The following is a 23,095-nucleotide window of genomic DNA, read 5'->3' on the forward strand; positions in this document are numbered from 1 at the left end:
TTTGTTTCTATATTTGTGATCATTCAAACCATCCATAGGTACTCTTTTCTATGTCTATGAGACTATGATATACATAATAATACACAACAAAAAACATGGTGGCTTGACAGTTGTAGTGACGAGGGTTAAAGTGATTACATCAGTTCAAAGTCAGTTCACTGATTTGAACCACTCACCGAACATCCTTATTTTACAAAAAAAAAACATTTATAGGTGGAACGAAAGAATTCAGAATTTTTAATTAAAGCCACTTGAAAAATATCCCTCTGGCCACGAGGTCCGACTGTTTTGAGTCAAAGATAATTCTTTTTACGAGAGGTATTACGTCTATCCACCAATCATTCGTAAATCACGACTTTTACTAATATTGCATTGTGATCGTTATTTGTAGAGTCGTATGCTGATTTTAGTTTTACCATGGCATTCGCACGGTATTCCGTCAATCAGCATACGGCTCTATAAATAACGATCGCAGAGCAGTAACAATAAGGTCGATTTTTGTTTTAAACCATTTTTTTTCGTTGGGAAATGCGTAACGCATACCACGCCGCCCGGGGGGGCGACGTGGTTATGTGGGACTCCCCGGGTGTCGCCACCCGGTACACCCACTAAAACCCAACAGTGTTCCCCCTTGCCGCCTTGTGGCGGGGATACGTGAACGCAATTGCACACAACCCAAGCGGGGCACTCCTCACGCGTGTGCCGTGTCCACTATGCCGCCCACACAGTGGTGGCATTCAGCGGTTAGTTCCCTCCTGACCACCCCAAACAGATACTCACCAAAGCATCCATGCCCGGTGACGATTTGCGTGAGGTGGTAGGTGGGAGCACCGGGGCACTCGGTCCAGATCCGGAGGACTGGCCGGATCGCCGCCACTAACTCCCGGCTCGAGCCCGGGGACTCCAGTGTTTTTTTTTTGTTTTAATCCTAAATCATGATTGACGAATATTCGATAGATGTAATATCTTTCTAAATATCGGTTGTAAGTTTGTATAATCTTGGAAGTGCTATTAAAAATATTTGTACACACCTAATTTTTTTTCAAGTTGTACCTATAATTTTCTTATCCGCCTAATTGGAAAGGGACGGATTATTGACGGTGGTCAATTTTATGAGTGAATCAAAGACCAAGTGAATGAATTAATAACCCGGGAGATTCAAATAGGTGTCCCGCTGGTGTATAAACCGTATGACGTGTGCTGTCAACTTAATTCATTTAAATTTAAAATTAATGTAAATTTTTTAGATGGTTGTTTCAGATATCTGCGTAAAATTGACGATGACAATCAATTTTATGTCTGTCGATTACCCGTCCCTTTCTTTTTCAGCGGATAAGAAAAGACAGGTAATACTTCAAATAAAATTAAATGGTGTGTACAGGAATGAGCACCATTGTCTCTATTTAATAACCGCGAGTTATATGATTCATTCATTCCAATAGTGTTCGTCCCTAAAATTTAAAAATAAAATAGATTTTTTTTTACAATAAAAAGCATTAATTTTAATTTCCATTCACTCATTCATTTTCATTCTCTTCATTCATTCATGCATGTGAATAAATTGCATCGGGATTCAGATAATATATGTGCGCTAAATAAAACAAGAAATTCAGAAAGAGAAATATTGAAAAAGGTTTCGACCTTCAGAAATGACCTCTAATTGAAGACAAGTCAATAAGAATTAATTGCGCATGCGTAAATTTTCTTTTCCGTCAAATGGTGTTTGGCGCGCTGATAAGCACAAGTTGTTGATCACGATCATGATGAAATTATTCCTTTTAGTCGCACGGCAGATACCATACATTCCTCACGTTCCTAATCGTCACTGTTACGTCTTTACTTCTATCGAAAATGTCTAGTGCAGAATTAACCATGCAGAGGAAGATGGCACGGCAAAATGGAATTGTGCAACCTTTACTGACAGGTTAGTGGAGAAATTTCAGTAATTTGGAGCGAAATTTCAAAATTATTTAGCACCTACATAAATTGTACTTTTGAACTTCAAACATTTAACTTCACCCATTACTTACTGATGTTCAGTTATTGTATTGAAATGTTCAATATGAATTAGTGACAAAAGACGTAAGTGTTTGATCTGAGGCATTTCTTGCATAAACTTAGAGCGTTTATTTATTGACCTTCTCATAGTTTTAAATAAGTCGTCATATCCTACCTAACTCAGACCTTGTTGCCTTTTTTAGTAACTTTGAATGATACCAATAATTTGGTTAAGTTAAATGAGACTACTTAATTACAGTATTTCTTTTAGGATTAGGTACCTACAGTAGTAACATATTATGCATCAATGATTAGAATAATTAATACCTACAACCTTGTAAATAATTGAGATATTATGTATTTTTGCTACAATTTTTTATTTATGCTACTGATGCAGTTTGTTGATTCTAATTGGGAATGAATGATTATTTTGTAGTCAAATAAATGAAACTAAAGTCATGGGGACAGGATCAGTACCTAAGTAGGTACTACTATAAATGATTTACTTATTTTCAGATCTGTATCAAATAACTATGGCCTATGCATATTGGAAATCTGATAGAGTCAATGATGTAGCAGTGTTTGATTTATTTTTCCGTACCAATCCATTCCATGGGGAATTCACTATATTTGCTGGCCTTGAAGAATGCCTAAAATTTTTGGAGAATTTCCATTATTCGGACAGCGGTAAGAATACGTCATCTTCCTCTTGCCCTTACTCCACCCTATGTAGGGTCGGCATAAAATGTTTCGTCTTCCATTCCTCTATTTGTTCCTTTTTTTTGTGGTAAGAATACAATAGAAGACTCATAAAAATATATGATGTTTTTAACTCTTTCAAGGACAATGTCTAATGACGTTCCGATTCCAAGGTGTCATACTATCTGTTAATGTGTCCATCAATGACCCATGGTCTCTGCCCATGAAAGGGTTAAATAAATATACTTAACTAATTTCCTTATTTTTAATTTTCAGATATTGATTATTTGATGCATATATTACCAGACAATATTGAGCCAGAATTTTATGCTTATTTAAAAGATATAACATGCAAGGATATAAAACTGAGTGCCATTGAAGAAGGTTCCGTCGTCTTTCCAAGGTTCAAAAATACAAATAAGTATAATTTACATAATTTACATTTAGTTTTTTGCATGATGTACCTATATTATATCACATGTGTTTCAGAGTACCACTGCTGAGAGTGGAAGGCCCCCTAATAATTGCACAATTGTTAGAAACGACCTTATTAACCCTGGTTAACTTTGCAAGGTAAGACAGTTGAATGACTTAATAAGACAATTAACATAGATAGTGTTAAAAAAGTCCTTGACAAAAAGAAAAGATATGTGACTATGTGTGATATCTATCCACTATGGCATAATACCTAAATTAGTGTTATCAATCAATTATGTTTATCTATTCATTGTTTTATGTGTGGTAGGTAGGTACAATGTCTGTAAGTTGACCAACTCGGATTCAGTTAATAATAATTATTTAAACTTTGCAGTTGTTATTTTTTGAAATTTCAGCAATAGTGCTGATGTATTTTATTTTCATTAATTTAAGACTCTTTATTTCTAATCCCTATTGTATGTTTCCCTGTAAAATTTTTGAAGACCCTCACAAAAAATACATCATACTAATTTAAAATAATACAATATAAATACTGAACCATGCCGTGTAGTGTTTTGAGTGTCAGTGAAGCCTGTGGTGTATGCCTAATCTTTTTTTTATATTATCACCTAATTATTCATTAATAAAATATACAAATACCTATTATAATATTAAATATTTATTTATTATTATTTATTATAATTATAAATAGATTTTCTTAGGGCTACACTGAGTAATATTTTTGTTTCCCTAATCTAATAATATAAATCAAACTAGTTGCTGAAAAAATAGGTACATTTTATTAATCCATGTTTGCATAGTTTTATATACCTACCTATAACATATAACATGTCTAACATAGATAATCTACCCTCGAAGCGTTATCTGTTAGTGTTTTGTTATTAGTTCACAAACCGTAATATAACTTATCGGAAGCAACGCTTGGCTAACTAAATTAATTGCAAACTGAGAGTTATCATGTCTCTATAATACCTACCTCTTAAAACGTTATCTAGGAAAATTTACTATCTCTCAGACCTATCTGGTATATATTAGACGTAAGAGTAGATAGGTCGCGGAATCACTATTATTTTGATAAGCTTTATCATCGTCGGCAATATGAGAAGGCAAATTTCTTAGTGCATATTTACAAAGTTGCACGACATCAGCGTTGATGGATATAATATTGAATTATTTCAGCTTAATGGCTACGAATGCGGCGCGATATCGGATGGTAGCTGGTAGACACGTGTCGCTGCTGGAGTTCGGGCTGCGTCGAGCACAAGGCCCCGACGGCGGACTGTCAGCCTCGAAATATGCATATATCGGTTAGATTACCCTCCATTACAGAGCTTTTAAAATTCGTCTGATGTTCCTTTGTTCGCGTTATAATGGCGCAAATTAGCTAGTCTTTATATTTATTGATTGTGTTAGCATGTTTCCGCGGCCTGGGCGGCTGGCGGCTCAGCCGGTGCCAGGCACGGCGCGCCCTATTCAAACTTGTGCAATATAACACACCCCACAGCGCTATTGACTCACAAGAAGCCTCCAATAGCGAGTTTCAAATAATGTTTAATCATGCAAGTTTCGCGAACCTTGCCCTTGAACACTTTCTCTAAGTTACCCCATTACTCATGCCAAAGTTTTATATCGCGTTTGCTTGCCTTCCTATATCTGCATAGGTTCTATTTGAAATCAAATTTATGTGCCTACACTACGGAACCTATTGCCAAGAAAGATAACTTTACGAGTTTTATTACGCGAAATCTAGAACTTGGGCTCAGCAGGTATCAGTTATTTCTTAACTTTTCACATGTTTCGTGATATTGAGTGCTTGGAACCAGCTTTGATTTAACTGTCAGACTACCTTTTAGGTCATTGTTTTATATATTACATTACACACACACATCGTTATATAGTTACTTGATAGTAAACAGCGGATTTTGTTTCAGGGGGATTTGACGGAACGAGCAATGTATTGGCCGGGAAAATGTTCAACATACCTGTGAAAGGGACTCATGCGCATTCATTTGTGACATCATTCACCACTTTGGACGACATACACTCGGTGGTACTGAGACATGCAGAGACCGAGAAACAGTACAATCTGTTAGAGCTGGCTCTGGAGTGGCGCAAGCGCGTCTCGTCCGTGATAGACATATCCCCGGAAGGCGCAAGCGACGGCGAACTGGCCGCTATGATATCATATGCCCTAGCATTCCCGTCTGGTTTCTTGGCTCTAGTGGATACGTACGATGTCAAGAGGTATAATTTTCAAGGCTTACAGTCACGACACAGGCAGCATATGAATGGGCATTCTGGCTACAATAGCAACTGTGGAACCAATGGTCCCAGAGTACAAAACACACCGAGTATAAATAGTACATATGGATATAGCATGGTCGAACGCACACTGAGGTAAAGATGCCAATAGACAAGTGAACATTTGTTGGTGTCTGATAAATTGTTTTAATGTTTTGCATTGTTCCTTTTTGTCTAAGTTGTGTAATCCTTTGATTTATTTATGAACTGGCATTCGCCGGTGTTCGCCACTTCCATTATACATTGTTCATAGGGTGGGCATGAGCGGCGCAGGAACGCCACACGTCACACGACGGGGACATCCACACCACACTCCTAATAACCCATGCCGGGACACACAAAGGGGCTCTAACATTCAACTCATGGCCGTAGTTTACGATATATTTTATTTCGCTTTTTCAGTGAAGCGTATGTGGACGGCGCTTCATTTCCAACCGAATGTAAATAAAATATACGTCCGACGACTACATTTTGCTTCAGTGTGACGTATTGTCCTGGACCTAAAAGCAAGATTAGGGACAGATTTAGTCATTGGGCACAGTTGCATTGTATAGGGATATGCACTTGTTCACGTAATAAATTCAATTGTTTGTTGACACGCATGAGTAGGTTTCATCACACCGATTAATATAACAGGGTATTGTTATATACGAGTTTGTACGTTTAGTATTAGTCTTGCTACTATCGAACTAAATAGTATCTGTAGTGTAGTTTCAAGTAATTGTAGACAGACTAACCGTTGAGGATGTTCATTGATAATATGACATCATAGCTGTATATAGTTCGGGCGAGTCGAGTTTACCACCACTATTACCACTGTTACGTAAACGCACTTTAAAATTGATTAGTACTGAGCCAACTAGTAATTTGGTATATGTATGATATGCTGATGGGAAATATAATAGATAAGTATTACATTATCTAATCCGTAGTATTACCTACGGTGTTCAGTCATTCTGTCATTTGTGAATGTAGCTAAAACTGTGCAATTGTCTGGCGCATCTGGGATTCAATTCTAACGACCTACGCTTATTTATTTCCCGTACCTACCTAATCTTGATTTTCATTCAACCTGTCCATTAATTATTACAAGCAAATTATAATTTGGCTTTCCGATAATGATATTAAATAAACTGTACCTTTTGATTAACATTGATCGTAGTAGACCTTGAAATCGATTACTTTATAACGAACAATTAATAAGTATTTTATGATTATACAAGGGATGGTTTCACAGTTTTAACTGCTGTTGCGGCGCGGCTTGATATATAACTGCAGTTTTCCTTCGCAGGAGTGGTCTACTGAGTTTCTGTGCTGTGGCCTTAGCATTGAATGATTGTGGATATCGAGCAGTGGGCATCCGCATCGACAGCGGCGATCTGGCCTACCTATCAGTGCTGGCTCGAGAGGTCTTCGAACAAGTCTCTGAAGCGTTCAAGCTGCCCTGGTTTGCCAAGCTTACAATAGTCGCATCGAATGACATCAACGAAGAAACGATCTTAAGTTTAAATGAACAAGGTCACAAAATCGACTGTTTTGGCATCGGCACACATTTAGGTATTTGGATAATTATTTAAATGTAACATAAAAGCCGACTATTGCTTGTTATCACCTTATTGAATACATGATAATTTGCAGTGACGTGTCAGCGGCAGCCGGCCCTGGGGTGTGTTTACAAGCTGGTGGAAATTAACGGCCAGCCTCGCATCAAGCTGAGCCAGGATGTCGGGAAAGTCACCATTCCGGGGCATAAGGAGGTGCGTATCATTAAGCAGTTTGACTAAGAGTAAACCTACATTCCATCGTAGCAAAAAGTCGAACGATGTCCATCGCAGGATTTGAACATGGTACTTTATAATTAAGCTCGCATTCTTTCTACCGGGTCATCACTTTTACTCCGTCTACAAATTTATTGACAATATTTGAATGCGTTATCTAAGTGTGCCAGAGTAGTAAGTAAGCGTATTCGCGCGGAAAATATGCAATTAGCCTTGGAAAACCACATACTTCTTACAGAGTGATAATAATTATATACAACAAAGCTATTAACTATTATATCTTTGACTCTATTGCTGTCATTCATAATCACTGGTTTCGTATCGACAGATATAAATAACAACAAATTATTGTATTTTAAATGAATCACATGATTCTACTCGTTGTAAATAACAGAAACGATATCGGAAAACAATGGGGTGTACTAGATATATATTTAAGTTACAATAATAGTTAATCAGCTGTGTAGGCAATATAACATTATTGCATGTCATTGTATGTATATATATATCATAAACTAGTATAAATAGGTAGTATAGATAATATTTAAATGAAGTATACTTACATATATAATTAAAAAATGGAGTGCCATAGTATAATTATTTATCAGAATAGCAAGCATAAGTAAACATAAAATGACTTTGTTTCTTTTTTTTGTTCATTCATTTGATTTGAATAAATGCGCCGACATCGCGATCGACCTCGACCTTTAAAAGTTTATCATATCACTAACTTTTCAAGGAAGTATAACGCGGTGAATCGATCTGGTTCATCTCAAATTAATATTAAAAACATTTATACCTATTATAAAGTTAAATAATTTTAGTACCTTTTTTATACTAACCGGGTTGATGAGATCCTGCTATATCTTACTCCTATTTATTGATAGCGGGCAGCTGGGAGGTGAGAGATATTTTGTGAAATATTTTTAAGTGTTTACTCGTGTACTTCTTCTATGACTCGTGTAACGACTACGTACCTACATCAGTAAGTAGTAACCGGGACCAACGGCTTAACGTGCCTTCCGAAGCACGGATCATGTTACTTTTGGACAATTAAGTAATCAGCCTGTAATGTCCTAACCAAACTAGGGATTACAAAGTGATTTTTGTGATTTGTCCCCACCGGGATTCGAACCCGGGACCTCCGGATCGTGAGCACAACGTTCAACCACTGGACCACGGAGGTCGTTACTTGTGTACTTAAAACGTCATATAAGAGGCAAATGGCCCGCAACACTTATCTACGTAGCTGCATAAACTACTAGGCACGGTCGCGAGATGTCTAGCGATGTCGAGCAACGTTCTCCAGCACCGGCGACAATTAATGTCGTGGAGTTTGTCCCCTAGTGAACATTAGGGTCAATGGACACGGAATATAATAGTTTTATTTTTTAATAGTTTTTTTTTATAATACTTGTTTTCTTCTTTTGTACGTAGTCAATGACCGAACTCAGCCACCCTGTTGTCAGCGTTACATTGACTCACCAGAGGGTGACATGGCGCACGTACTTGTTTGTTAAATAGAACGATGATTGCAGGCTTACCGATTGTTCGGCGCGGACGGGCACGCCCTGATCGATCTGCTGCAACGGTCGCTGGAGCCGCCCCCTCAGGTCGGCCAAAAGGTGCTCTGTCGACACCCCTTCCAAGAATCCAAGAGGGCTTACGTCATACCTAGCAAAGTCGAACACCTCTATAAGGTAACTAGATTATTTGTTATATTATCAAGTATATTGTTATTCGTATGTAATTTAATTACCACTATAGTAAATAAAAGATATGCACCACAATGTAAACAAAGGTTGAGTGTACGATATGGTACCTATTCTAGCAGACGCAAACTTAATTTTATCTTAGTCTGAGTAGTAGTGTTTTCATTTTCTTAAATGACAAGTCTAAATGCTGTCTCCTTATGTTTGTCTCGTTTATTTAGTATGTGAGTATCCCGTGGTTGATTAGGTAAATGTGTTTTTCGCTGAACGTAATATACATTTGCCATTATTTCGCAGGTATACTGGAAAGACGGCAGCATCTTCACCATGCCTAAGCCACTATCGGAAGTGCGTGAAAGGGTGCAGTCGTCGCTCCGAACATTGCGGCAAGACATCAAGAGGAATTTAAATCCCACGCCTTACAAGGTGTGTTGAATTATCAATATTATTATACAAGGAAGTCTGCCCTCTGCATTTTTCGGTGTAATCTCGAAAACCTTTGGATTTCTGTTATGATCTGAATTTCTCTAAAGGTTGGTTTAGACTCTTTAGACCAAACGAGTATTATTTTCTTGTATTATTGCTAGAAATGAATATTCTGAACGAGCGAGAGCCAATTTTGTAAAAGAAAGGCAGAATATTTTTATGTAGCAAAGAATATACATATGGAAAGTATACTTTATCTCTATATTCTTTCAGTCTAAAACCATCTTAAAAGGACTTAGAAAAGCGAAGATGGGTCGGGTCGGGTCGCTCGTATTTCATATAACATTTGTCGCGTGAATATCGTGAGCTGTTCAGGGACAGCTCTTAATTTTGTAAAGCAATAACATTGCGAATAAGCACGCACTCCGTAAAGCCTTGAGAATGTTTTTTTAGGCTTTAGGTATATTTTACCTCTAGTGATGGAAATTGGCGGTCTAGAGAGAGTGAGATACCTAACACTTAAAGATAATATAAGATACTGTGAGATGTTATACTTGTGGTAACGCTCGGCAAACTGCTCTAACCACTTAAGAAAGCAGCATGTGTCGTTTATAGACTATAAGAAAGTATACTATTCATTTCTACCAAAGTGTATCTCTGAATTGTCAAAATAAATCTTTATTTTCAGGTGGCAGTCAGTGATGACCTGTACAGCTTCATTCACGATCTGTGGCTTCAGAACGCTCCCATCGGCGAACTGTCATGAGAACAATAAACTGCACCGCGTATATTTACCAAGGATTAGTGAGATTTACTTTATTAGTACAAGTACAGTCAAGGTCACCAGCTGTAGGTATGGCCGTTATCTTGTTAGAGTAAATACTTTTTACAATGTTGTTGGGACATACATTTAATAATAATGAATTAAACGGCATGGCATACAATGTCAGAGGGTTGATAGCTATCTGTAGAGCTCTACAGAATCTTCTACAAGCGATGATAACTTTATGAAAGTTATTCCTTTGTCCACCGATATGGTTTCCACATATTCTAGATACATTTTATTTTAACATAAACACATTAAATGTGTTACATAGTTGTGCTTGTGTTTGAAACAAGCTTTAAAATGGATGTAGGTAAAAATCTGGATTTTATTTTTGTTTTCATGCTAGTCAAAAAGAACAAATAAGTATCTAATTAATTATGCTTTGACACCAAAATCTTATTTGCATGTTCTTGTTCAATATATTAATACATTTATTGTCGCATTCCTTACTCTTACGAGTATTTCATTGCCTTTGACCAAAGTATCCATCAACTCCATTACGATATAGAATACAGCTGTGTTGTGTAACCTACCAAGGCACATCTAGATTTAGTAAATTATATATTTTTCAGAGAGTAATTAAATGTATCACATTTTTATAAACACTAATAGTTGGTATGTATTTAAGTCACATCACAGTTCTTAGTGAATACTGAATATTGTACAAGCTACGATATGGAAATGTATTGAATTCAAAATGCATTTAGTTTCCTGTCTTGACATTTGCTTTATATTGCATAGAATCAGATGTGGGTCCTTAGTGATAGAAGAATGATCATTTGTTTGAATAATTCTTTTAGACGCTTAGCTAGTACTTAGTATTTTCTAGATGTTAGTGCTAGGTATCTTCTTAAAGCAATGTGAAATAAAAAAAATCGAATCTTAGGGTGTCTATTGAGTGGCGTAGGAGGGTTCCGCGAAATAAAGGGTGGTGTACATTATGCTACACATATAACACTACAGAGAGGAAATGGTTATTTTTAAGTAATAAAGTGTATTTGTAGCGTCTTTATATTTAAGCGGATTTGGTGATAATTAGCTTTGTGATGAATAAATAAAAACCTAGTTAAATAGCAACTTGTTAATGAATCTGAATGTGAAATCATGCATTAAATATTTGTTTACTTTTTATATAGGTTGTAAGAAATATAAAGCAGTCATCTCATCCCAAACAAAGGGCACAAACTCTTCAAGTTTTAAACTAAGTTAATAAGATTTTATTGTATATACTACTTACAGAAAACTAGGTTAAAGTCCGGCGAATCACATATCTTTTTTAAAATTCGATTTTTGTTTTTTTTTTCTTGTTTTTTCTAAAATTGCATTGTGTCGCTTTATTTATTGGATTTAAATATTATGTTATCTATTGTTATTAAGTTTTTGTATGAAGTTTTGGCCTAGGTATGCAATACAATTTTGTGCCTTCAAATTCAGCATAATACGACGATAGAAGCACAGAAACTTTTTTTATATCTTTATTTGTGCTTAGCTTTTAGGTGTTATTACAGAAAGTACTTTTAATACATGTCTAAAATATAAATTACTTTTATAAACGGTTGTTTTATTGCTAGCTAAAACCTGTTGTCTTGACAATTTGCGGCGCTGCCTACCCCAATAGAGATTTTGGCATGAGATCTATGGAAAACACCGTATATTGTAGATGCCAATTGGAGGGCAGCACTTGATGCGTTCTAAAACCGGGATAAAAGAGTTCATGTCTCTGCACCTCTGAACGCATAGGGGTAGGTGGTTGAACAGTTCATATACTAATGTTTTACCCTATAAAATTAAATTGATCAGGTTGTTGTCTCGGGCGGAAAGAAATTCGTAACTTACAAAATAACATAATTATGATGATCGCGCAATAGTCCAAATCTGGTTGAAGGCTGAATAGACCATTGTGTCTCTCCACAGAGTATTTTTACTGGAATCTGGAATAGACACTATGCAGACAAGTAACAAAAAAACTTTTTGAGATGAGTGAATTGAGTCAATTGAACTGGATCACCATATGCGCAAATTTAATCCCTATCATGGCGTTCCAAGTTTGTTAAAAATATGCAACGTGAGAAAAAGAGAGATTACGATAACATATAGCGAGAGTGAATGAGATGCAAACTGTAAACGTTGAGCGTAAGCGCTTTACTGCGGAAAATAGCATTTTTTTTTAATGGAATGTACCTCATCTATCTTTCTGCTTGACAAGTAACCTAGAAAAGACTGATTTTTTATCATTTTATACGTAAATAATTAAGTGATCTATAGTTAAAATTCGCCTGCAACTGCAGCTGACGATTACTGCTCCCACATAACTGTAAGTTTTTCCTATATTTGAATACAAACACATTTCTACAATATCATAATATTGTACTTGCGGTTTTCTACGCATCTTGAGGCATAGTTTTTCCGGTTTGTTGCTGTATAATATCATTGAAACGACAGATACATGTCGATAGGTATTATAAAAAACTTACGTAGTATTCAACAACTGCTCATTTCTATTTTTTGCTGTCATTGGAATTTAAAAAAGTGCAGTGTTCTGTAAATTAATATGACCACAAAAACTGTACTGTCTGCATGTAAACATGCATACATACATACCACACCCAATAATTCAAATGGAGGTGGACTCACAGAGCAACAAGAAAACAATTTGCTGCCACTCTAGGTACTGTCAGGTCTAATATAGATATGATTAACTGTACTGTGATAGACTGACAGCGTGACTGTAATTCTGTCTATAATAATATACTATATAGTGTGTGATCCCTGTACCCTTAAAAAATGTGAGCATAGGTAGTTCGCTGAATAATGTAGCATTATTTTCTTGTTGACATGCCAGATACATTTTGAAAATATCACAAGTAATTTCAAGTATCAATATTTCAAACAAAAATTTATTTAAAATCCTATGTTAAGTACAATGTACAATCAATACTTTGCTAATTATTTATCTTCCGCATATCTACAACTGGTACTATTGTTCTTCTATCCTGTGGGTTGTGACAAACCTCAGCATACCTGTTGTCAGAGATATTATTGAGCTGCCAGTGGCCCTTGATTATGGTTCATTATACTGGAACCATTAGGTACATCATACATCAAATACACATAGGTACTTTGTATGAGTTGTGCAACAAATGTGGTGTACCTATTGTCTATTTGCATGATCAGTTTTAATGATTTTTATATATGTGACAAATAATAGTAATTAAATACATTAGTAATTCACTTAATTATCAATAATAAAATTTACATCCTTGGAATGGAATGGAATGAAGGAGATACCAATTTAATGGTAACACATATGTCATCAAGGGCTAGCAATGGTGGCTTGTCATAGGATTGAGCATACTTGGTCTTCTTATACAGCAGTTTAGTTTAACTATTCCATAGTTATAATGTATTATTTAATTATTTTACTTTAATTTTAGTGTGAAGACATCTAGTAAATATCTACTTAGGACATAAATTTTTGAATGCCTCTAACTTATTATGAAATATTTCGGAGTTGTTTTGAGATAGTGCTACACTACCCTGTCCATCGGACTCGAAGCGTGGAGGTCGCGGGTTCACAGATCACGCCATATATTTTGTAACACCCTTCTTTCACATGATATATTGGTGATGATCGAATTATACTGTTGAGTTCTAGGATGTATTCAATGAGGGACTAGCCAGGCTACATTCCTCAAAAACAATATACATAGATGGTGCTGTACAGATGGATGACAGACATAATGCATCTTTTATCTTTGTTTTTGGGTATAAATGGTGACCCTTTAATTATACCCAGGCACACATTACATCTCCCACACATTATTATTCTGATCAAAATAAAGAGAAGCAATATAGGTAGCAACATAATTCTATACATAATGTGATACAAATATCAAGGATCAATTATTTTTATATATGCGAAGGGGAGGCGTTTGCTACAGATGTGTATTGTATATTTTGGAATAATTATGTACCCGAGTAATGAGAAAATAGGTAATTATCATGTTATATCTGTACAACGATACATGCATTGTTTTTTTGGGATTTTTTTTTGTGAACATAGCCTGAAAATTCACTCATTCACGCCGCAAAACATTACACATATCCTACTAGGAGTAAACTGAAACATACCGACTATGGTAAGACAATTTGTTCGTGATAATACGCCCCCGATCGCTACAAGTCGGTCGTTACTTGCAGCCGACTGCGGGGAACGCCGGCAGCCTCGTTGCCCGCGCTGCCATTACTGGCACACCCTTATTAGACAACCACTTCGATAATCGTAAAACTATTTTACTTATTCTTCTTACTTCAGGGACCTATTCTTCTTCTGACGCCATGTATTAATCTGTCCACCCCAATAAGCATTATGGCGTAATGAAACTGCTCGCGCTGTTTTTAAATCTAACAATGAAGATTAGAATTTCGATAAGGAAATGTTCGAATATTTCCAAGTCAGTGAATAACTCTAAATAGTAATATATTATACAGGCTGTTAGTGACACCGTAACGAATACTGAAGGGGATGATTCAGACCATGATTCTGAGTTGATATCAAGTGGAATTTCCTGTCGGAAAATTCGTGAACATTTTAGTGTATTTTTCAATTATTTTCAGTTCCATACTTTTGCGACGGAAAATTCCACTTGATATCAACTCAGAATCATGGTCTGAATCAGCCCTCAAAATTTGTGCTATTAGCTGTAAAAACACCTCCACCAACCCGCAGTGGAGCAGCGTGGTGGAGTATGCTCCATACCCCCTACGGTTGATTGAGGAAAGGCCTGTGTCCAGCAGTGGGACGTATATAGGCTGTTTATGTGTTATGTGTATATAATAATAAAAGTTCTGTAATCCTATATTGGAAATAGTGATTCTATAGTCTGTATTTCGCGCATTCTAAGCTTTGAAAGTTCGCATTTGACTCGACTGCTAACTCGATTGCGGTAACGGAGTTTCAACTAACAAATAGAAGTTTGGAGAGATGGCTTGGATGTGCCTTGTTATTATATCAATAGAATATAATTTGCATGAGTTTGTGAGACAGAGCCGTGTCCTGTGAAATAGTTAAAAATGTGTCCGTGTCCTGTGAAAATATTAGGTACCTATACTAGTCACCAACAACAATAGAGTTAAAAATTTATAAAGTACCTACCTAGGTATAGAAATCGTCTTCTTTATTTCTTTAAAGTAGTCGTAAACTTGCAAGATAACGAGATAACTTAAAAAACATTTTCTTTTTGACGTGACTTATTGTAGATTTGCTACAAATGGTATTATTAACTACTTGGCCCGACAAATGGGGAGCGTTGAGGGCTCACCCAGTCAAACAACATATGTAACATGGTCGCGTTCTACGTTAAAGTTTGTATTCCCGACTTTATTTGATCAATAAGGATTCTGACTCCCGCTCATCCTTTAATACTCTTTTGGGATACCAAAAAATAAGTAACAAATCGTCTTCTTTTCGCCAGTTTTTGAATAGGGATTTGTTGCTAAGGAATTTGGGACATAATGCTTACTAATTCCGTATATTATTTTCATATGAATTACCTATATAGTGGTGTAGAGGAGTTTTTGCAAAGCCTGATAAATAGTGAATGTCGGCTGGGGATAGCGTTCGGGGGTCCTAAGTTGTGTGAAGCTAGGGGCGCGGGCGTGCGGTCGGCGTCGGGCGTCGGGCGCCGGGTGGCAGGATGCGCCGGGCGCCGGGCGGGAGCGGCGCATCCGCCCTGCGGCAGTCGCCCGCCGCCGCGCGCCCGGCCGGCCGCCGACCCACCGAGCCTATGCACTCACCACGTACTACAAGGGCTCTCGATTACTCACAATTATTATAACTTAAATATATTTACTTATTAACATTTAAAATTCTATTTTTAACATAGTAAACTTATTAGAAGTTACGTTTTAATTCAATGTTTACATTATATTCGTAGTTGATTGTTAGAGTTCAAGGTTTAACCGTGAGAAACTATTATTTTTGTGTTGAACGTTTAATTATGTTCAAAAGTTGTTGTGCACGACCGAATAAAAAAATTAGCAAAAGTAAATCGAAATCTGAAAAAATGGATTCGTCTCCGGAATCTGATACTACGCGACCGAATGAAAACGTGGAGAACAACGTTGTTGACACGCCACAAAAAAACGTTCCCCCGCAACCAAATGCCGAAATTACTTCGAAAGAAGTTGAAAAGTGTGAGGTTGTTGACGACAAAACAATCAAGTTAGAACCTACTGGTGCTCGTGAAGATAATGATGCGTCTGGTAGCAGTGCAGAAATTGAAGAAAAACAGGAAAAACATAAAGTTGCATTCGATGATACTGCTTCAGAATCAGGAGATGGAGATCTCCTAGATCTTGTACTCACAAAAAGGCAATTGACGAAGAAGAGATACTCAGTAGATTATAATAAAAGAAGCCGGTTGGATTTTAAGCGATTTTCCGTTGATTGCCGTCGGGACTCTGCTACTTTGGAAGAATTGGCTCGGCTGGAACAGGAATTGGCACGGACAAACGTAGACGTACGTCCTGGAGGAAGACGTAAATCTACCGGCATCTTAAAATCGACAACGAGTAGCAGTAACGATGTTAGCGAACAACGTTCATTGCCAAAACAACAAGAGGTGTGTTCAGACGACGATGAAGTTTTCGAGGCCAGCGCTGCAGCAGGAGAAGCTGGTCCAAGAGAACCTCCCGCTACTCCTGTAGGTCGCGACGAGCTGGCTTTGCGAAGACATAGATTTTTTTCGGATTTAGTTTGCGCCGCACGCGCTGCCGTCGAACACCGTGTACGTTTCGATCCACTCGGCCCTATGGTGGCGGAACACGGTAAGAGAATTACATTAAATAATATGAAACGTGACCTTTTCAATAATGGTATCTCGTGCGAAAGGAAGGCTGTCCCAGGAGAGCATACAAAAGGTTCTCATTTATTTGACGTTACCTTCCTACCTATATTATGCATAAGCGTAAATTAACCGCCCGGTTTATGGTGAACAAAGAAAAGGGGTGGTTTCTTTACTATTACTTTATTACGTGTAACAAAATACAATCTATGATCTCTGGAGGCTCGTAAAATTTTGTGGCGACTAAAAATCAATGCTGTTGGCTAGAGCCCAAGTGCGTCCTGGTTTCATTCACCCTCGCAATATGAGTTTGCGTTTGGCATAACTCACGAACTGTTTACAAATAAATTATCAATATTTTATTCGTGCCACTATTAACTATATAACACCATGTATTATCATTGATTAACAACACTGTTAACCATTCCGCTTCTCAACCTACACGTGATGTGTGTACTACACCAGTTTTCCTATAAATGAATATAGGCAACCAATTACTATCGGAATCAATCAATTTGTCGCTACTAAACGTTGCTGGCGAACCCTTTTACGACATATATTGTTATATAACCGGAGACTGGAGAGTAATTGATATGGACTCGGTAAGCACGCCATGTACCTATACGTTTGTTCTCAACCGTCCAACCTTTTCTTTGCACACGTCCTTTTAGATAAAGTATTACGTCATGTTATTTTTGAATATTAAATAATAATGAAAGGTTTTTGCCTTTCGGATCGTGTTCCCTAATGTTTCAAAAGACAAAGGTAGGGGACGAATTTCAATGAAAGTATAATGCCTGTAACAAGCTTGCTTTATTAAAATTAACGTGAAATAACAATCCAAATAATTTTAATTTTTAATAAAAATCGTACCTCATTTATATCCGTTTGGTGTAAATTGTTAATTCGAATGCTTTCTTATTAATAGAATGTATTCTGTCAAAGCTGCGGAAACTTATCTACCAGAAAGGATGATCTTATTTATATTTTCTTTCAAAACTTTTTCTAAATCCTCGGCGCGAAAACTCCCCCGTCTATTTAAGTTGCAAATGAGATTCTTAAAGCTCTTGACAAATCTATTTGCTTCCCATTTCGTTATACCGTTATGTAACTTTTTTGATCCATCACATTTAAAGCGTTTATACACAGTAAAATTATTATATATCAATGGTTTATACGGTCCGCTCCGGCGGATTCCCGTGTTGCTTTGTGGAGGTACACCTACTGAACTTTACTGCCAATTACGTATATTGAACTTTTAAGCTAATATATAACGCCAAGTAAAATAAGCCTCTGGAGTAAACCTTCAGGGACATAATTCCGAGTAAAGTTCACATAAAATTGCTTTCACCGTATTAACAAAGGATGTTCCTCGGTTCACAGTGTATGTTTGAAGGACTTCATCAGTAAAATAATATTTATACACGACACTCTGTTGCTTTAAATGACCCGCAACTTATCCTTTACCGGTATGTTCGATTCACTTGGTTACGTAATTAGTTTTGAATTTGATTTATTTCTGAAGGCTTAAAATTTGTATCAATATCAACCTTATAAACATTTTTCTTGTCCAAAATGTGTGGCGAGACTCAACCGTTTGCTATCTAATTTATTATGCAGGTAATGATGATAAGCAATGATGCATTCAGATACTTTTGAACATAAAATATTAATATTAAATCGGAAAAGAGACTAAATATTATCAATACATTGGTAACGAAATCAAATAACATTAAAGATGCCACAGAAACATTTGCTTATACGGGGGTGTAAGTTTTCCGCCAATAGGCGATAAATAAGCCACTGTTATTGGAAAGTAATTGCAGTAGCACAGAGAACTCGTTCTGCGTGAAAATCAGGTCTTTGGGTAAATGAGCGGCTGTGAACGTGTGGATGAGGTAAAAAACGATAATCTTGCAAGCTGGCAGTGTATCGTTGATTGGGCGGAACTGATTTCGCTGAGAGTGTTTCTAATCTCATGCGTAGACATTCTTTGCGGTCTTGGTCATTAGTGTCACGTATAATAAAGCAAATTATCTCTACTATTGTCTGAAAACAATTTGAGATGTCATATGAATGTTACGTAACAAAAATATTCGTAATATGAACTCACGACTTGAGGTATCAGAGGGGTACTATCATCGCACGATGAACTCAGTACCCACAACTCATCGAGCTTATAGTTCGGTGAGGATATATCTAACCTAATAACATAGAAATAATTGCGTTGTATGGGATTTTTTTCCCGCGGCATTAAATTTTACATCGTATATTCCTATTCGATGTTTCAAAGTATTCCATTTGGTTATTGATTATATTCAATTTAGAAATTAGATTCGCAGCGCTATCTTGGAGAGATTTATTGATTGTGTCGCCGAATATTTTGTATGCTCTACAAGAGTATTATTATTGGTTGAGTTCATCGCTGATTCTTGTCCTACGTCACGTCATCATAATGAGCCGTGAGTCATATCACGGGTGGAGCGCGTACAGTCGCCAGTGGCAGAAGCAGTCGGCAACTGTCTGAATCACGGCGCGCTTGCGCATCCGCTGGCTCCGTTAACACTTGTGCTCCAGTCGACGTCGGGCGTCGCACGCGCATGTGTGCTGCTATCAGTGCGTGAAAGAACGGTTTAGTGTTTGAAGTTGTTTATGACTGTGTTTTTTAATATTTTTGGGATTTGGATACGGCTTTTGCGGTAAGCAGTTTGCATAATTTTATCGGTGTCATTAATCTTAGTTGCTATGTTATTTATTCAGGTTTTCGTATATGCTCAGGGATAAATATCTCTGTTAGCAACAGCATCGCTTCATTTGTTCGAATATGTAGGATATTTTGTATATTATACAAGGTTGAAACATATGAATCATTGCGTACCCGATTTATCTTGCGCTTAGTCGGTATTATTATTGGTTTGTATTTTGTTTTGTTCAACAGTTTTATTAACTTATCGATATGCCGGTCAGTCGCCGGATACAAGATGTCATTCAACCATTTCAAAAGTCATCATTGACGATGACGTATTATTCTTTTAGTTTCCGGTCGAACTCTATGGTTTTTCAAAATTAAACTATTGTAAGATACTGACTAAAGCTACATCCTTCTTGTAAGGTCCAGATGTACGAAATGTTCCACTAGTTTTAGCTGATGTAGACTATAATTGGTCTAGTCCAAGCTATTTATAACGCTTACAGAATAGCAATAATAATAGCTTGTTTGATTCTCTCTCGAAAATGTTTTATCGTAATCTTATCGGAACTGTGTTTGTGGTCAAAAAGCATAATACTTCTCTCGTGTAGTTACTTAAATACCCTATTAGTCACTAATGACTAATGCTTTCATTCAATTTTGTATGTTACGTAAGAAAACAACACGTATAAATTCATGCTTACTAGGTACTTTGTTATTTTCAAATATGCTTCGATTTTTATTCTAAATTCGCTGTGGATTGCAATACCTAAATACTTGCTATTGTTTTGTGTTGTTGCTTTTAGCTACATTAACCTGTGTTGACAAAGGTAGTCACGGTCAATCCTTATTTGATCTAGGAAACTGATCCACGGCTTGTGCAATCGATTCCCCTCGCCATTGTGTTGGGCGCTGGTGATGTGGAAAATACGTAATTTATTGAAAGGCATTCGACGCTCTAACCATTGTCGTTTCTGCTTTGGTATTCAAAAACGACCATCAATGGCTAATACCTTATTAAGCTAGCCATTGCCAGCATGAATATCAATTGATTTGCGCTTATGAATTTTCATATATAATGAACTTTGTTATCATGAATTTGTAAATACACGGCTTTGAATTAGGACGTGATCACAAACACGGAAAGTTACTGAGCGTGTGTAAATATAATATGCGGATAAAATTGCAGTTGCGGGGAAAGTTGTCAGTCAGAAACTCACGTTGACCTTATGTCCTACATTAACGTCATCACACATGCGATCGAATGTAAATCGACCGCACGACATTATTAATTTACCCATACTTTAGAAGTGGATCATGAAATATTAGACAACTTTACATTTGCGGGCCTGATTTCAATGGTTTGCGATGACCTGGCTGGCACGCCTCCCAAGCTTTCTGTAAATATAGAACGGAGAATTTTACTGGAGAGCAAAGCAATCTGACAACACATCTCGTTATAGCTCACCGCAGCTTTCAACCGTTTTGATAAGTCTTGCCCTTGACATCTCCCTTACTAGGTCACGTTTCTCAAATATTCCAAACGGTGCCTGGCGTTACTTCTTAGAGGGAGCCCATTAAAAATGTACATGGAGGCTGTCGTTTAGTGAAGAGTGTTAAAGAATGTAGAGCGAGCTGAGAGGCCCTCACTCATTCCTTGCTTCCCTCGGCTTACTTCACCTTAATCACGGAGCCGTTTTCAAGAGTCGTCGACTCTGCGCGTGAGTGTTGCTATGTCGGTGCACAATGCCTGAAGTTGAGCTAGAATAATATCTTTTCCATACCTGTAAAATATTAGTAACATGTACCAGCGAATAAGAAGCAAAGCAGGTCAAGCGAACTTTTATCGATGTTGCGACTGACGATACATATAAGGTAGTCGATACTATATACTGACACGGGCACAGCGCCATTAGTGCAACAGATGGTTCTTTGACACGAATGATGGACACATGGATTCAACATAAAAATTGTCCTTAAATTATACAGGGTGACCCAGAAGTTCAGGTTCAAAATGAAAAATTAGATAGAGGAGCTCATTAGCTACCAGAAACACCCCCATGTATGTTCAGCAATTATATTTACGGTTTAGGAGATATGACCCATTTTGTACCTTTTTCTAGATTTTCTACCTTACTTCAGAAATAATCATTTTGTCGCTATCCCTTTCTTAATAATTATTTTATTTTACTTCACAACTATGCCTAAAGAAGACAAAACTTGCAGTCACTTTTGGTATTCGTATTTTAATGAAGGTACATAGGTAGATTTGAAGGAAAATGTTATCCCCAAACACTGTTGGTGATTCATACTATTGGATACTAAAATAAAATCTGTCTTTGAGCACCTTTAACAACGTTAGAAAGAAGCAGCTACATTGTATGAGAATGTCAAATTTTCCTTCAAATCTGTCTGTTTTGCAATATTTGAGGTCAAATTACTTAGTTTTTTGCCCGTATTAAGGGTACTTTTTTTGGATGTTTCTAAAAGCCTATTAAATGGAGCAGTTTTTAGAAATACTTTCAGGGTCCATGACAATCTCATGTGTTTATTATTCTTCGGCGAAGTTTTAACAACTGTAACAATTTTGGTCGAATTCTCACTTTGACTTCCGATAACTTTTTTTTTATTTTTGATTTGACTTCGATTTATCTTTGATTGAGCGGTACACAGCTTTAGGCATAGTTGTGAAGTAAAATAAAATAATTATTAAGAAAGGGATAGCGACAAAATGATTATTTCTGAAGTAAGGTAGAAAATCTAGAAAAAGGTACAAAATGGGTCATATCTCCTAAACCGTAAATAATTGCTGAACATACATGGGGGTGTTTCTGGTAGCTAATGAGCCCCTCTATCTAATTTTTCATTTTGAACCTGAACTTCTGGGCCACCCTGTATAAAATAAAATACATCCTATTCATTCGAGTCAAACCTCTAATATTATTTGAACTATGTTCCTATTCGCAGTATTCGCGACATCTTTCTTTCTTGTTTTTCCAACCGCTAAATTGAATTAATTTGTACTGGATGGGTCTTTTAATTAAGGGGAAACAATTTTGCGAATTCCATTTTGCCTTCAATAAGCGTGTCTTTAAACCGCTAGCCTGTTCCAATGTTCTCAAGTATATTCAGCAGTCAGATACACGCTTCAGAAATTTGATTTTCAATTTATATTTCAAAGGAAAAGAAAATTACAGATCATGTCCGTAAATAGCTATAGAGCACGTTTAAGAAAATGACATGTAAAGTACATTATAAAGTTTATTGAACAAAGCGAAAGGAAATCCAAAGGCAAGTGATGCTACTGTCTATGAGTACATTTAATTATACGTTAGAAGTCAGACGTTGTTTGGAGTCGGCATTTGGGAATAAATATTCTATTC

At 36.8% G+C, this 23,095-nt stretch overlaps 2 protein-coding genes across 4 annotated transcripts in view; both read left to right on the plus strand.

Annotated features, from left to right (window-relative positions):
• Positions 1 to 1,534: 1,534 nt before the first annotated feature.
• LOC126376515 (nicotinate phosphoribosyltransferase) lies at positions 1,535 to 11,731 on the plus strand. 2 transcript variants are annotated; one of them, XM_050023962.1, is made up of 11 exons: positions 1,535 to 1,924; positions 2,515 to 2,685; positions 2,974 to 3,100; positions 3,187 to 3,270; positions 4,315 to 4,442; positions 5,067 to 5,532; positions 6,728 to 6,993; positions 7,075 to 7,193; positions 8,753 to 8,914; positions 9,224 to 9,352; positions 10,041 to 11,731. In XM_050023962.1, the coding sequence occupies exons 1-11, from the start codon at positions 1,852 to 1,854 to the stop codon at positions 10,116 to 10,118; spliced, it is 1,803 nt and encodes a 600-aa protein (XP_049879919.1). In that variant the 5' UTR covers positions 1,535 to 1,851; the 3' UTR covers positions 10,119 to 11,731. The 2 variants fall into 2 exon arrangements, with proteins under 2 accessions (XP_049879919.1, XP_049879927.1); XM_050023970.1 differs by having other exon boundaries at positions 1,536 to 1,924; positions 5,067 to 5,379.
• A 613-nt stretch (positions 11,732 to 12,344) lies between these two features.
• LOC126376455 (adenylyl cyclase-associated protein 1) overlaps positions 12,345 to 23,095 on the plus strand; it is a 29,877-nt gene continuing 19,126 nt past the window's right edge. Inside the window, exon 1 of one of the 2 annotated variants that reach the window (XM_050023812.1) lies at positions 12,345 to 12,492. The gene's annotated coding sequence lies outside the window, so the exon portion shown is untranslated. Of the gene's footprint in view, positions 12,493 to 19,521; positions 19,723 to 23,095 lie in introns of those variants that run through there. The other variant, XM_050023801.1, reaches the window with a different exon arrangement.

This window comes from Pectinophora gossypiella, chromosome 2, assembly GCF_024362695.1.
Source record: "Pectinophora gossypiella chromosome 2, ilPecGoss1.1, whole genome shotgun sequence".
NCBI classification, from domain to species: Eukaryota; Metazoa; Arthropoda; class Insecta; order Lepidoptera; family Gelechiidae; genus Pectinophora; species Pectinophora gossypiella.